The 14,546-nt window shown below is 41.4% G+C and overlaps 1 protein-coding gene across 2 annotated transcripts; it reads left to right on the forward strand.

The window, feature by feature from the left end:
• Positions 1–1,779: 1,779 nt before the first annotated feature.
• wnt2 (wingless-type MMTV integration site family member 2) lies at positions 1,780–9,038 on the forward strand. 2 transcript variants are annotated; one of them, XR_009204420.1, is made up of 5 exons: positions 1,780–2,215; positions 2,510–2,730; positions 5,166–5,443; positions 6,237–8,279; positions 8,493–8,629. XR_009204420.1 is itself a non-coding variant. In XM_058387143.1 (5 exons), the coding sequence occupies exons 1-5, from the start codon at positions 2,133–2,135 to the stop codon at positions 8,696–8,698; spliced, it is 1,053 nt and encodes a 350-aa protein (XP_058243126.1). In that variant the 5' UTR covers positions 1,782–2,132; the 3' UTR covers positions 8,699–9,038. The 2 variants fall into 2 exon arrangements, 1 of the variants encoding a protein (XP_058243126.1); XM_058387143.1 differs by having other exon boundaries at positions 1,782–2,215; positions 6,237–6,501; positions 8,493–9,038.
• The last annotated feature ends 5,508 nt before the right edge of the window (positions 9,039–14,546 follow it).

Raw genomic sequence — 14,546 nt, forward strand, 5'->3', positions numbered from 1 at the left:
AGCTAATGAAAAAATGTCTGCTGGTCTAATACACTCACTATTCTGGCATTAGCTATGGGTGAATTCCTATGAGTGATTTAGGAGGATCTTTTAAAAACAATGGAATGATAAATACTGAGGAATATAAACAGATTGTAATTCATTATGCTGTACCTCAGGGAAGCAGACTGTCTGGTTCTAAAAAATGCATTGCATATATATAGGACACTTGGCTGTTTACATATTTAAGCCCTTTTTCAAATCCAGTGTCGTGTGCACAGAGTGTCGATAAAAACTCTTTGGTGCCTTTCAGAAATCCAACTGAATAAAACATTAGACCAAAGACTGTGACTTAACATTTTACCCTTGTGATACTGCCCTTTAGATGGATCCCACTGATATCTTCTATCCTCTGTTCAGTTCCTACAACAGCTTGCAGTGGCTGTGTTCAGGAGAAGGATTACTGCTCCGGTTGTCACAAGTTGTTCATTTTTGTTCCCATCAGAGTTTTCCTGTTCTGTTCTGTTTTATAACAACTTGCTTGTAAACAGGTGAGGTTTTGCTCAAAGTTGAAACTTGTTAATGGTATAGTATTGCTGGCTTAATGTTGGTAATGCAGCTAATCAGATTACATGTGCTGCGTTTTGTGGGCTATAATAGTTTTCCATCACCTGAATAAAACTCGAGTCTCGATGACTCTCATTAATAGCAGAGTGTATAGCAGCAGCATGAAAGCTCTCTGTATCCTTTTCCATGGACAAGTACTGATCTTTATTCTGTTTATTTGCTGGAGTAGGTATAACAGAGCATATTATTATCACCTATTAGCATATTATATACCAAATATCTTTCTCTGTCAAGCTACTTGTCCCACTCCTAAACTCCCGGTGTTCTGGGTTTCCAGGGTGACCACTTCTTCTTTCCAGACCTGCTCAATCCATCCAGATGCTCTACCCCTGGTTGGAGACTCGTTGCTTGGTGGTGCTCACTGCTGCTGTGGATAGATCTGTGTGGACAGCCTGTGACCAGGGGACTGCTGTGGACAGAACCACTTGGAGACTATCACACCATCACAGAACTGCCGTTGCATCTGTGAACTTAAGACAGCAAGGAATTAGTGTCTGTAATGAACTCAGAAACTACACTGTGCTAATAGTTCCTCATGAGCCCTTGGTTGCTCTTGTAGAAAGGACATTATTTACTGTCCAGTGTCACCCAAATGAGGTCAGCTTCCCTTCTGAGCCTGGTTCCTCTCAAGGTTTCTTCCCCATATCATCTCAGGGAGTTTTTCCTTGCTCATTAGGACTAAAATAGTTACTTTAAACTTTATCATTTTTATTTCTCTATGTTTCTTTACTTCAGTAAAGCTTCTTTGAGACAATGTCCATTGTTAAAAGCACTATACAAATAAATTGAATTGAAAATTATTTTTGTGGGTGTTATTACTAATTTATTACTAGTGAAGGATCTTGGTAAAGTTTCAATGCTGTCGCAGAATAGACTCCTTTTAATAGAATTATTTTAATTTATTGGTGCAGGGTTTTCTTCCTGCTCCTGAAACAACCTTGGAGCAAACTCTCCGTTTTAAAATATTGAAGTAGTGAGGACAATAAGAATTGAGCTGTTCAGTCTATTGAAGTTCAAAGATCTATTTTTTCTGAAATTACAAGTGTTTGTAACACTGAGAAGTTATCAGTTGTCCATTATCTTACACCCCTTTCTAAAATCATCTGAACTTAGCCATAATCCCTTTAGACAGTATTCTACACATCCCGGGCTGGAAATGAGGTGTGTGTGTGTGTGTGTGTGTGTGTGTGTGTGTGTGTGTAACCCGCCTGAACAGATAAACCGCTTCCACTCAGCCATCTCATTCCTACCCTTCAGCTCCAGACAGCACACTACACTTCGCCCAGCCCTTCTCAGAGCAACCTCAGACCTAATCTCGGACCATCAGAGACCTGAACTCTCCACTTCTGCGTCTCTACACGGGACATGTCTGATCTCAGGATGGTTTGCGGATGAAGGATAATTAGCCAGCGCGTGGGTTAGTGGACCAGCTCCAGCGCCCTTTCTCAGACATCACCTCCTCTTTATCTTCTTCTGCTGAACGCGAGCGTGTGAACGAATGAGCACACCTATCCGGAGTTAGTAATATGAACTTTCTGCCAAGTGGAATATGTTTATATTTATCTGTGGCAACCTGCTGGTTCACATCAAGGGTCGAGTCTTCCTGGTGGTGGGTATCTCAGGAAGATGATAAGATGGACTTTGCATGCGCAATGGTACACTAAACTGTGTTTTTTCTTGTGTCGGGGGTACTACTTTTTCTTTACTAGGCTGCAAATATCCACCTTAAAAAAATGTCAGGCGCACAAATGGACTGTGATTAGGTTTTAGATGAATGCCTCTTACTTATCATTTTGCTTTGTGTTACTATTTACCTAGACTACTGAAATACAAACATTTGGAACTTGTGTCGCTTTTAATGAAGATTTTCAGGATGAATTTCTAATGTGAATTTTGCTCTCAGGTACATGGGCACGCTGGGCTCGCAGGTGATGTGCGACAACATCCCGGGTCTGGTGAGTAAACAGCGGCAGATGTGCAGGCAGCATCCCGGGGTCATGCAGGCGATCAGCGGCGGAGTGAACGAGTGGATCAGTGAGTGCCAGCACCAGTTCCGCCATCACCGCTGGAACTGCAACACTGTGGCGAGAGATCATAGTGTGTTCGGCAAACTCCTGCACCGCAGTGAGTACACACACACACACACACACACACACACATGAAAACTCCTCTGCGTGTAGCTCAGATATTTTTGCAAAGCGGTTATGTTGAAATGTTCTTTGCTCCTGCTTTGGATTAGACTCCAGTGGTTTAAACACACAAATCCTTCATTAACACATGTGTAAAGTCTTTAAGGTCCTTGCTTAACACTAGCATTATGAACCATTATTAGAGAATCTCAATGCCACTAATGTCTTAGCTGATTAAAAAAGAGAAAGAGAGAGAGTAGACTAATTTAAAATGAACTTTACAGCTTTGACCCGAGGCTCATAAATCCATAGCCAATCCATCAACACGCTCTGACGTGGACTTCACACGAAATTAGTTTGGCATTTACAGGGGGATCATTTCAGAGCCGTTTTCCAATAACATTGTCTAAAAGACATGAAGTGTCTGGGCTACCTTCATATTAATGCAGCCAAACAATTCATACACATTTTGTGACTAATAATGGGGCGAAGAAGATCGATGTGTCTTTTAGGGGAATTTCACTTGCATTAAGATGCACATGCATCCTCTAAACCTTAAAGTTGATTCATGATTCTCTTTAAAGCTGTTTCATCATGACTGATAACAACTTCTAAGAGATCTCTTCTACCTGATAAAGTTGTGAAATTTAATAATTTATAAAGAAAATTATAATTTTCTTTATCCATTTTGGCCATAACCTATTGAATGTCTTCTCCCTGTACTCTTTTCCTTTAGAGTTGATGTATGTAAGCTATTATATAATCTCCTGGTTGTGATTTTAAAATAAATCTAGTTAAAAACACACACACACACACACACGCACACACACACACACATTGAACCACACTGAACAATCACAAATCACAGGCTTTTTAATAATAGAATTCAATTTAATTGAAAATAAAATTGAATGTGTTTGTTTAATATTATTTTAAAATAAGTGAGCTCAGTGTAGAAGTGGACAGTCTTACTGAATGTCACATTCTAAAAAATAAAAAAAATTGACATAATGTGTTTTTATGTTATTTAAAATCCATAGTTGAGGTCTGCAGTGTAGACTTAGACATGGTAGCCTTTTTGAATGAGAATGTCATGTTGCAAAAAAAAAAGTTCCAGGAAAGTGGTAACTGTAGCATGGTTGTACACAAGTATTATTATTATTATTATTTTTATTATTATTGTTGTTGTTGTTGTTGTTGTTTGTTTATACTTCTTAATTATTTTCTTCTTTTATAACTTATTATTTCACAACCATCAGTTTTGACACAACACCAGTTAAAAAAAATTTTGTGACATAAATCGCATTGTAAAAATATTTAGTGAGGTGCAGATTACGCTGGAGGTGTGAGTGTCCATTCAAGATGCAATTGTCCAACACTATTTCTAGAGTTAAATTGAATTTTAACTGTTGATCTAAATAATACCACAGGCTCTGCACCCACAGTGAAATTCCTCATCCATAATCATGTCATGGGTCTATTACAGACATGCTAACACCTGATACAGCAGATTCAATTTCTTTTGTTTGCTCCATGGAGCACTCTTTTATTAATCAATCTTCTGCTGCTGAAAAGTTGAAGTAAATCATCCCTTTTATGAAGATGTGCTTATATGTATATGCACATATATATAAATAAATGTGTGCTGGTTTATTAAATGAATCATTAATTTTGTGATTTTTTGTGCAGCTCTAAAAAAAAAAAAAAGGTGCATGATGTGGTTTATGTAGTGAGGTAAAACTGGTCTCCTGTTGTAAAATCATATTAATGGGAACATCCACATAGACACTCAGGGCCAGTCTCCCAGGCCCTTTCAGCTGGTCTACACATAAAAGTTAAGTTAAATCTCTGTCTTTAATCTTTCCCTTTGGTATTCAGACCTCCCTGAAAGGCCACAGACCCATCATAGGGCATTATAGGGAGGCGCTGACTGGCAGTGTTTCCCATTGGCACTGTGAAAATCTACTTAATGTCAATGTCAGTGCACTAATTTAGGACAATTGCAAGGATTTGGTGGCACATATCTTCCCTTCTGACAAAGCTCCCAAATGAAGCTCATAACCCCTGCTCTTGCACTTCTTTTCTAATGAATTGGTTGTTTTTGTTCTTACTCTCTCTGTCTCCTGCACTGACAAAACATTAATGTTACTTATTCCATCACTCCATACACACAAAGATCACTTGCACTCATAATCCACATCCTGATCATTTGCATTTAGAGAGTCGTTGATCCTAAAAACAGAAAAAAGACAAACATATCACAGTGTTCATCTATAAGCTTTTATGCTGTTTAGCCGGAGTCTGTGTTTGTCAAACAGCCAAATTTGTCAGTTGATTGAATGCACAAGATCTTTCTGCATTTTATATAAGTTCTTGTGCATGCTTACCTGCAATTCTGTATTTCACGTTACATCTGGTGTGTATTTTCAGACAGTCGTGAGGCTGCCTTTGTGTATGCCATCTCCTCAGCAGGCATGGTCCACACACTGACCAGAGCCTGCAGTCAGGGCGAGCTGGACTCTTGCTCCTGCGATCCGGGAAAAAAAGGCTCATCACATGATCCCAAAGGGCCCTTTGACTGGGGTGGCTGTAGTGACCACGTGGACCATGCCATCAAGTTCACTCAGGCGTTTGTTGATGCCAAGGAGAAGAAGGAGAGGGATGCACGAGCGCTCATGAACCTGCACAACAATCGCGCAGGAAGGAGGGTAATTATTTTTGGATTTATTTATACAAGCAGCACATACTCGTGGTATCATCAGGCTGTCTTTTTTGTCCTGAAAGTACAGTAAATTTCTTAATTCATTTCTCCACCCAAAAACAGTTCATGCTGGAATCTCACCCTTGCTTCACTTGATAACCTCACCTAAGAACTGCTGATGGAATCATAAAAAAATTCCTCTGCTTTTTCCCAGGCTCTTATTAGCAATATGCTCATGCTGAACATTCTTTCAACAGTTTATACTACACAATTGTAGAAAGCAATTCTTGCGGTTTCTTTCTCACAGAGATTTTTGCCAGTGTTGTCTCTGGCTTGCTCGTTAGAGATTTAAATTTAGATCCAGATTTCTGTAAATCTGCTTTTTGCTAATATCTATTGTTAAAAGTGCTATACAAATAAAAAAAACCGATTTCACTTGAATTGTAAAGACTGTATATGCATGAAGTTTGCAAAGACATATGTTTAATGAAGCAAGCAGCATGTGCCCAGGCAGATTCACAGCTGGCTTGTAACAGACAATAAAGTATCTCTTCCATTTTATTACATAATTGTTCTTAGACCCTTAACTGGGAATTTCCAATGTCGCAGCTCAGTTTTAAAGTTCACAACTTTGCTTCCTAGCAGTTTTAATAAGAGCTAAGGCATTTTAACATATCTTGATTATGACTTCATTAAACAGTAATATAAGACCATCCATTCACAAAGAAAACACTACTGCCATGATAACTGACTTGCTCATAATATGCACCACCTGAAACCAAGTATTTTCTCTTATCCAGGCAGTGAAACGTTTCATGACTCTGGAATGTAAATGCCATGGTGTGAGTGGGTCCTGCAACATTCGGACGTGCTGGCTGGCCATGGGCGACTTCAGACAGACGGGCGACTACCTGCGCAAGAAGTACAACAGCGCCACCCAGGTGGTGATGAACCGCTATGGGACAGGCTTCACCATTGCCCACAGGAAGTTCAGGAAGCCCACAAAGAATGATCTGGTATACTTTGAGGACTCGCCTGACTACTGCATATGGGACCACGAATCTGGTGAGCATTGATAGTTGAGCATTGCATACTGTACTATACATACTGTACATATCTCATGCCAGTGCATACCTAGTGCAGTTTGTTTTGTGGATAAACTTCAAAAGAATGCACAAGTACAACAGAAGATGAGGAAAAACCTGAATTTGCCAGCCAGTATCATACGCCCTTGTTAGTCCTGGCATATTCCTCCACCAGCTGTGCTACTCTACTAGCAATCTGTAAAGCATTAGTCTTGCCTCTGAACTCAGTGAGAATGTAACCAGAGAATGGAAGCCATTTAGCTGCCTATTACATTCACAAGAGTCAAAGTTGTCACAATAGAAACCAGAATGCAGTTGGCTAGTGTCCCCGCAAGGCAAGAAACCATCTCTGTCTTCCTTTTTTCTCGTGTGCTTGTGCTTGTATGCGTGAGTGTGTTGAAGTGTACTGAATAACACCAGGTGTGCCTGTGTGGAGTGCGGGAGGGGTAGAGGTGCCTGTCAGGCTGCAGATGATCCTGGGCTATCAAGTAACACTGCGTTTAAGACACATTACCACAGATCTGTGGACAGCACAGGAGCTGAAACATGATCCCTGCTCTCCACCACTATAAATTACTGGCCTCACCAGAACACCTCTCTTCTGTCTGCCCCTGAATGGGCAGAAATATTTAGAGTCGTAGGTCATGTCTCATAACTTCCCACAGGGTGCATGATGATCTCTCTGAAAAATCTTTTGGCCCGTGTTTTTTAAACTTCTTCTGAACTGTGAATTATGTTTTCCCGGAAGAATAGAGGACCATGTATAAATAAAATGCATGATTAAATGACAACATGATATGCAGAAAATTCTATGTTATTCCAGTACCCTTAGTCATATTCATCCTTGACGTTTGTGTCCTGGTACAAATGCTGGCAGGATTGTTTTGAGACACTACAGCTGAAGTGGAATGGCACAGTGTATTCACATTGATCTCAGCGCGGTTCAGCATGAGAAAGACTCTGAGAAGAGGTTTGTTCGAGGGCAATCCCAAGATGTAGCCCGCCAAAGCTCTTCATCTTCGAAAGTGTGAAATCAATTCCAGCAACAGCACATGCTAAAGTCATCTCGTGGCACTCCTCACATCTTAATTCAGTAAGCAGATGCACCTCAGGTGATGATGTAACCAAAATCATCCTGGCATGCCAGCCATTTGGACGGTGGAGTGGGGGATGGGGGCTGCTGGGTCATGCCCAAACACATCTTTCAATCGCGTGCAAGACACAGCAGTGACAAATAAGGGTCAGGACTGCCAATTAAAACCTTAAACATATCTATTCACGATCCAAGTTGCAAATTCAAAGGCTAAATTGGGGTTACATAAGCCAGCTGACACGAATCCTCTGTTGTGTTTGTAAAGGTTAGCATCAATGTGTTCATAGTCCATGATTGTTTTCCCAGTGCTATGTTGGGCCGTCAGTCTGAGGGCCCTCATGCACAAAGCCCTGAGAATTTTCCCAGGATGCCACATGAAAGCTAGGGTTGATACAAGGTCTTTAACAATTTCGATATCAGCGGTCGATCAGTGCCGCACCAGTCTCCACGCCGGGAGGGGTTGTCTAGATTAGGGCTGTTGAAATGAGCACGCGATGAAGACTTGCAGCTGCAGCTGATAGGTCCTATCATCAGTCCCTCATCTTATGAAGGACCAAGCGGTCATCTTCTTACCCAGCTCAGTCTGCTCTGCTGCTTCTTCAAGAGCGCCAGACGTCTGCCAGGCAGTGAAACCAGATTGTTCAGCCCAGCGTTGCACATCTCAAGTAACTATACCAGCAAGCTGTACATAAACTCCTTCTGATATTATTAGGTATAATGACGTGTGTTGAATGTAAATGCTTTGAGTGGTATGCCTGATCTGCTTGTTTTTAATTAAGATCAGTAACCTACAAAAGTCTTTGAATCAAAATGTATTAAAATACTACACTGTACATTGTTCACACTTATCCTGAGTGTCTCTGTCTCTTCTCCTGAAGGGTCAGTGGGCACGGGGGGCCGCGTGTGCAACCGGACTTCACACGGAGCCGACAGCTGTGAGGTCATGTGTTGTGGGCGGGGCTATGACACTTCCCGCGTGAGTCGCACTACCAAGTGTGAGTGCAAGTTCCACTGGTGTTGTGCTGTCCACTGCAGAGACTGCCACGAAGAGGTGGACGTCCACACATGCAAAGCCCAATCATGACCACTGTCAACTGGAGTCATGAGAGATGCTGGTAATCACAAAGCATCTCTTTGTAGCACAGGACTGATCCAGGATCAGGCTTTGTGACTAGCATTATTGTTCATAAGGGCTCTTTGCAGTGCAGGTGAAGAACTGCACCCTAATTCAGCACACATACTAATATACTTTATAAATCTTAGCCATGTCAGTTAAGGCTTTGGGATCAAATATTAGAACCAATCATTAGAACTAGGACAAAATAAATGAGCTGAAGGCTTTAAGATGTTGGCTAAAGTAATACCCAACAACAACAACCGACAACATACGCTATATTGCCAAAAGTATTCGCTCACCTGCCTTGACTCGCATATGAACTTAAGTGACATCCCATTCCTAATCCATAGGGTTCAATATGACGTCGGTCCACCCTTTGCAGCTATAACAGCTTCAACTCTTCTGGGAAGGCTGTCCATAAGGTTTAGGAGTGTGTTTATGGGAATTTTTGACCATTCTTCCAGAAGCGCATTTGTGAGGTCACACACTGATGTTGGACGAGAAGGCCTGGCTCTCAGTCTCCACTCTAATTCATCCCAAAGGTGTTCTATCGGGTTGAGGTCAGGACTCTGTGCAGGCCAGTCAAGTTCATCCACACCAGACTCATGTTGGAAGAGGAAGGGGCCAGCTCCAAACTGTTCCCACAAAGTTGGGAGCATGGAATTGTCCAAAATGTCTTGGTATGCTGAAGCATTCAGAGTTCCTTTCACTGGAACTAAGGGGCCAAGCCCAGCTCCTGAAAAACAACCCCACACCATAATCCCCCCTCCACCAAACTTTACACTTGGCACAATGCAGTCAGACAAGTACCGTTCTCCTGGCAACCGCCAAACCCAGACTCGTCCATCAGATTGCCAGATGGAGAAGCGCGATTCGTCACTCCAGAGAACGCGTCTCCACTGCTCTAGAGTCCAGTGGCGGCGTGCTTTACACCACTGCATCCGACGCTTTGCATTGCACTTGGTGATGTATGGCTTGGATGCAGCTGCTCGGCCATGGAAACCCATTCCATGAAGCTCTCTGCGCACTGTTCTTGAGCTAATCTGAAGGCCACATGAAGTTTGGAGGTCTGTAGCGATTGACTCTGCAGAAAGTTGGCGACCTCTTCGCACTATGCGCCTCAGCATCCGCTGACCCCGCTCCGTCAGTTTACGTGGCCTACCACTTCGTGGCTGAGTTGCTGTCGTTCCCAAACACTTCCACGTTCTTATAACACAGCTGACAGTTGACTGTGGAATATTTAGGAGCGAGGAAATTTCACGACTGGATTTGTTGCACAGGTGGCATCCTATCACAGTTCCACACTGGAATTCACTGAGCTCCTGAGAGCGACCCATTCTTTCACAAATGTTTGTAAAAACAGTCTGCATGCCTAGGTGCTTGATTTTATACACCTGTGGCCATGGAAGTGATTGGAACACCTGATTCTGATTATTTGGATGGGTGAGCGAATACTTTTGGCAATATAGTGTATCTGTACGTACGTCGTAGAAATCGGTGACTTTTTTTTCAAACATCTTTTTTTGTTCCTTTTAACATATTTATTAAGTGCTTTATCAAAAGTGATTATCTTCAGCATTATAAATGCTGAAATGTAAATACAAGTTATTACATTATTTAAAATAAAGCTTACATGTATATGCATTTCTTATGAGTGTTTAGTGTTTCATTTTTATTCTGATCAAGCCAGGTATTTATCCAGAAACCCAGGAAACTACCAAGTGTGTCATTCTGATTGCATTTATCTAATACCCAGACTTCTTTGGTGACCAAATATTGCTTCTTTTTTAAGTTTGTGCTGGGGCCAGTGATGCTAACATACTGTAGCAAACAAGTAATAAAAAATATTTGGCCACTAATTAGCACCATGTCAACTTCAGGCCAAAATATGAGGTTAAAAATGTGATCTTTTTGTGACTGGGATTCTTCCTTGTAAACTTTATGTAATATTTAAAATGATGAATATGCTGTGTACAGAAAATCTTTAGTAATGTAGCCTACTTTTTCTGCTTTTTACCTCTAGAGGGCAGCAAAAGAGCTCGTCAGTGTACACTGACTCAGACTAGACTACTGGACTACTACTTTTATTTTGTATTTATTTAAGCTTATCAGTTATCAGCTGCCAAAACACAGACTTTCTTTAGAAGTTATTGTAGAAAGGAAACACCACATCATACCACACAACCTGTACATACCCACAGACAAATCACCCAATTACACAAACACACACATTAGCATCCATCAAATAATGCTCTTAAAAAACAGTGAAATCTAATGTAACTGTTACCTGAATTCTCTGCTGTTGGTGTTATTAACTAAACTTCATGGTCACTGTATTCATTTCCCCTAAACTTTGTTCCCTTATATTTTCTTATCTCTGAGGAGGTGTGTTGTTTTCATTTACATATAGTTTGGTTTGTTGATTGTTTGTTTATACTGTATGTGTCCTCCCTCATAAATGACAAATAATTATCAGTGAAGTAAACAGTTTCTGTACAAATTAGACAAGGGCTTTTATTAAATAAAGAATATACAGTACACCGATCAGCCATAACATTATGCCCACCTGTCCAATATTGTGTTGGTCCTCCTTTTGCTGCCAAAACAGCCCTGACCCATTGAGACATGGAGTCCACCTGGCAACTTACAGGAATTAAAGGATCTGCTTCTAACATCTTGGTGCCAGATACCACAGCACACCTTCAGGGATCTAGTGGAGTCCATGCCTCGATGGGTCAGGGCTGTTTTGGGAGCAAAAGGAGGACCAATACAATGTTATGCCTGATTGGTGTATATATACACATGATGTAAAAGAACACTGGATTCATCAGACCAGGCCACCTTCTTCCATTGCTCCAAGGTCCAATTCTGATGCTCACATGCCCATTGATGTCGCTTTCGGTGGTTTTGAGCAACAGTAGCTCATCTGTTGGATCGGACCACATGGGCCAACCTTCACTCCCCACGTGCATCAATGAGCCTTGGCCACCCATGACACTGTCGCTGGTTAACCACTGTTCCTTCCTTGGACCACTGTTGATAGATACTGACCACTGCAGACCGGGAACACCCCACAAGAGCTGCAGTTTTAGAGATGCTCTGATCCAGTCATCTAGCCATCACAACTTGGACCTTGTCAAACTCGCTCAAATCCTTCACTTGCTGCCTAAAATATCCATCCACTAACAGGTGCCATGATGAGGAGATAATCACTTCACCTTTCACTGCTCATAATGTTATGGTTGATTGGTGTATAATGCAATGATAAGGCATTTAAACCATTTTAACATTAATTGATCATTCTAGTCAGTAATAAGGAAGCTAGAAAATAACTTAGGTCTACCAGATGCCAAAGAGAGTCTACCAGCCTGACCAGCACAGCCTGTGATTTGGCAGTTAAACAGACTAAACTGGATTTCTCAAAATGTTTTCTATAATCTCTTACTTTACCGCTGTATAATAAGAGCAGCAGTATCGGTGCACAGTGAGGGGGTTTTAAGGCAGATAGACAATTTTGTTTTCTTTTAAAAAGATTTTTTTTTTAATTGCACCCATTACATATCTTCTTTTACATTATAGTAATAGAATGTAAATAGCCATTAGAAATAGAAAATGGTTTATTTCATCGGTTTTATCCATTTTGACCACTGCATTATCTGACAGAAGGCTCTGTCCACTTTAACAGGAACACCTGTACACCTGCTCATTCATGGAAATTACATTATCTATCAGCCAATTATGTGGTTGTTGCACAAAGCATCATGTTGACACAAGTTAAGAGGCTCAGTTAATGCACAGAGAGGGCTGAGTAGAATAGACAGGCTGGTTCGAGGTGTCAGGAAATCTCCAGTACCCCAAGTACCCAGTCTTTACAACTGTGTTTAGCTGAAAAGGGGCTTTAAAAGCCTCACCAAACTGGACAGTTGAAGATTGGACAAATATTGCCTGGTCTTTTTCCAATCTTCAACTGTTTGGTTTCAGCAAGCCTGTGCTGTCTCTAACCCCTGTTCTTGGCTAAAAGAGAAGAACCCAGTGTGGTCCTTTGCTGTTGCAGACCATCTGCCTCAAGGCTCGACATCTTGTGCATGCTGAGATGATTTTCTGCTCACCATGGTTGTAAACTGGTTATTTGACTTCCAGTAGATTTGCTGTCAGTTTGAATCAATCTGCTCATTCTCTCTCTTCAACAAGGAGTTTCTGCAGAACAAATGCTCACTGGATGAGAAAAAAAGAGATTGTGCTACTTTCACATAGCTGACCTGGAGTAAGCAGAAACCATAATTAATCTCACATCAATTACAGTGATTTTTATTTCTGCATATACACTATATTGCCAAATCATTGAATTGAGGTGTTGTTTTTCAGGGGTTGGGTTTGGCCCCTTAGTTCCAGTGAAAGGAACTCTTAATGCTTCAGCATACCAAGACATTTTGGATAATTTTATTTTCTCAACTTTGTGGGAACAGTTTGGAGATGACCCCTTCCTGTTCCAACATGACTGCACACCAGTGCATAAAGCAAGGTCCATAAAGACATGGATGAGAGAGTTTGGTGTGGAGGAACTTGACTGGCCTGCACCTCAACCTGATAGAACACCTTTGGGATGAATTAGAGTGGAGACTATGAGCCAGGCCAATACTGGGACGTCTGCCTTGACATACACATGAATTTAATATGGAGTTGGCTTGCCCTTTGCAGCTATAGCAGCTTCAACTCTTCTGGGAAGGCTTTCCACAAGGTTTAGGAGTGTGTTTATGGGAGTTCTTGACCATTTCTCTAGAAGCTCATTTGTGAGGTCAGGCACTGATGTTGGATGAGAAGGTCTGACTCGCAGTCTCCGCTCTAATTCATCCCAAAGGTGTTCTGTCAGGTTGAGGTCAGGACTTTGTGAAGTTCCTCCACACCAAACTCTCTCATCCATGTCTTTATGGACCTTGCTTTGTGCACTGGTGCACAGTCATGTTGGAACAGGAAGGGGTCATCCCCAAACTGTTCCTACAAAGTTGGGAGCATGAAATTATCCAACATGTCTTGGTATGCTGAAGCATTAAGAGTTCCTTTCACTGGAACTAAGTGGCCAAGCCCAACCCCTGAAAAACAACACCTGAATTCAATGATTTGGAGGGGTGTCCCAAAACCTTTAGCATTATAGTGTAGCTCCTTGTTAGAACGTTGGGTTCTATGATACAGCCCTCCTGGAACAGACAGGGGTTTATAAGGGCTCATGGGCCCAACAGTGACATCTGGTGGTGCTGAGGACTAAACCCCTGACTATCTGAGCAGTATCCCAGAGCTTTGAAACACCACTGCCCTGAACTGCTGTATGAATGAGCAGATGTACAGCTGTTCCTGTTAAAGTGGCTAGATACTTGTCCTTCAAAAGCCTGCATTCCAATACAAACCAATTTCCTTTAGAAAGCCCACAAGCTGCAAAACAAAACATTAAAACAATTGTTTCCATGTGAAATGGTTTCCTATTCATGTTCAGAAGGATATTCCAGAGGAAATTCTCAAAAATGTTAGGCTATATAACTGTTGGCTTTATAATATAGCTTAGATTTTATACTGAAAATGTACACATAATTCGACGAAGCTTCATTTGCAAAAATAAATATCCAAAAAAAAATTTAAATACACATGCTTGTGAGAATATTAACAATCAACAGGTAAAAATAATCGTGATAACTTACTTTAAATTTCCACAATCACATGTGAAACATTACGAGTTATAGCACTAGCATTATGGAGTGTGTGTGTGTGTGTGTGTGTGCGCGCGCGCGCGCGTGTATGAAGCACGACATTATTAGGGGACGGA

This window comes from Hemibagrus wyckioides, linkage group LG04, assembly GCF_019097595.1.
Source record: "Hemibagrus wyckioides isolate EC202008001 linkage group LG04, SWU_Hwy_1.0, whole genome shotgun sequence".
In the NCBI taxonomy this organism is placed as follows: Eukaryota; Metazoa; Chordata; class Actinopteri; order Siluriformes; family Bagridae; genus Hemibagrus; species Hemibagrus wyckioides.

Bases quoted from the DNA above. Each gene is read 5' to 3' on its own strand.
- wnt2 (XM_058387143.1), top strand. From the start codon at position 2,133: ATGAACTTTCTGCCAAGTGGAATATGTTTATATTTATCTGTGGCAACC. The intron at 2,216-2,509 runs GTGGGTATCTCA...TTTTGCTCTCAG, and splicing joins AGGGTCGAGTCTTCCTGGTG to GTACATGGGCACGCTGGGCT. The intron at 2,731-5,165 runs GTGAGTACACAC...GTGTATTTTCAG, and splicing joins CGGCAAACTCCTGCACCGCA to ACAGTCGTGAGGCTGCCTTT.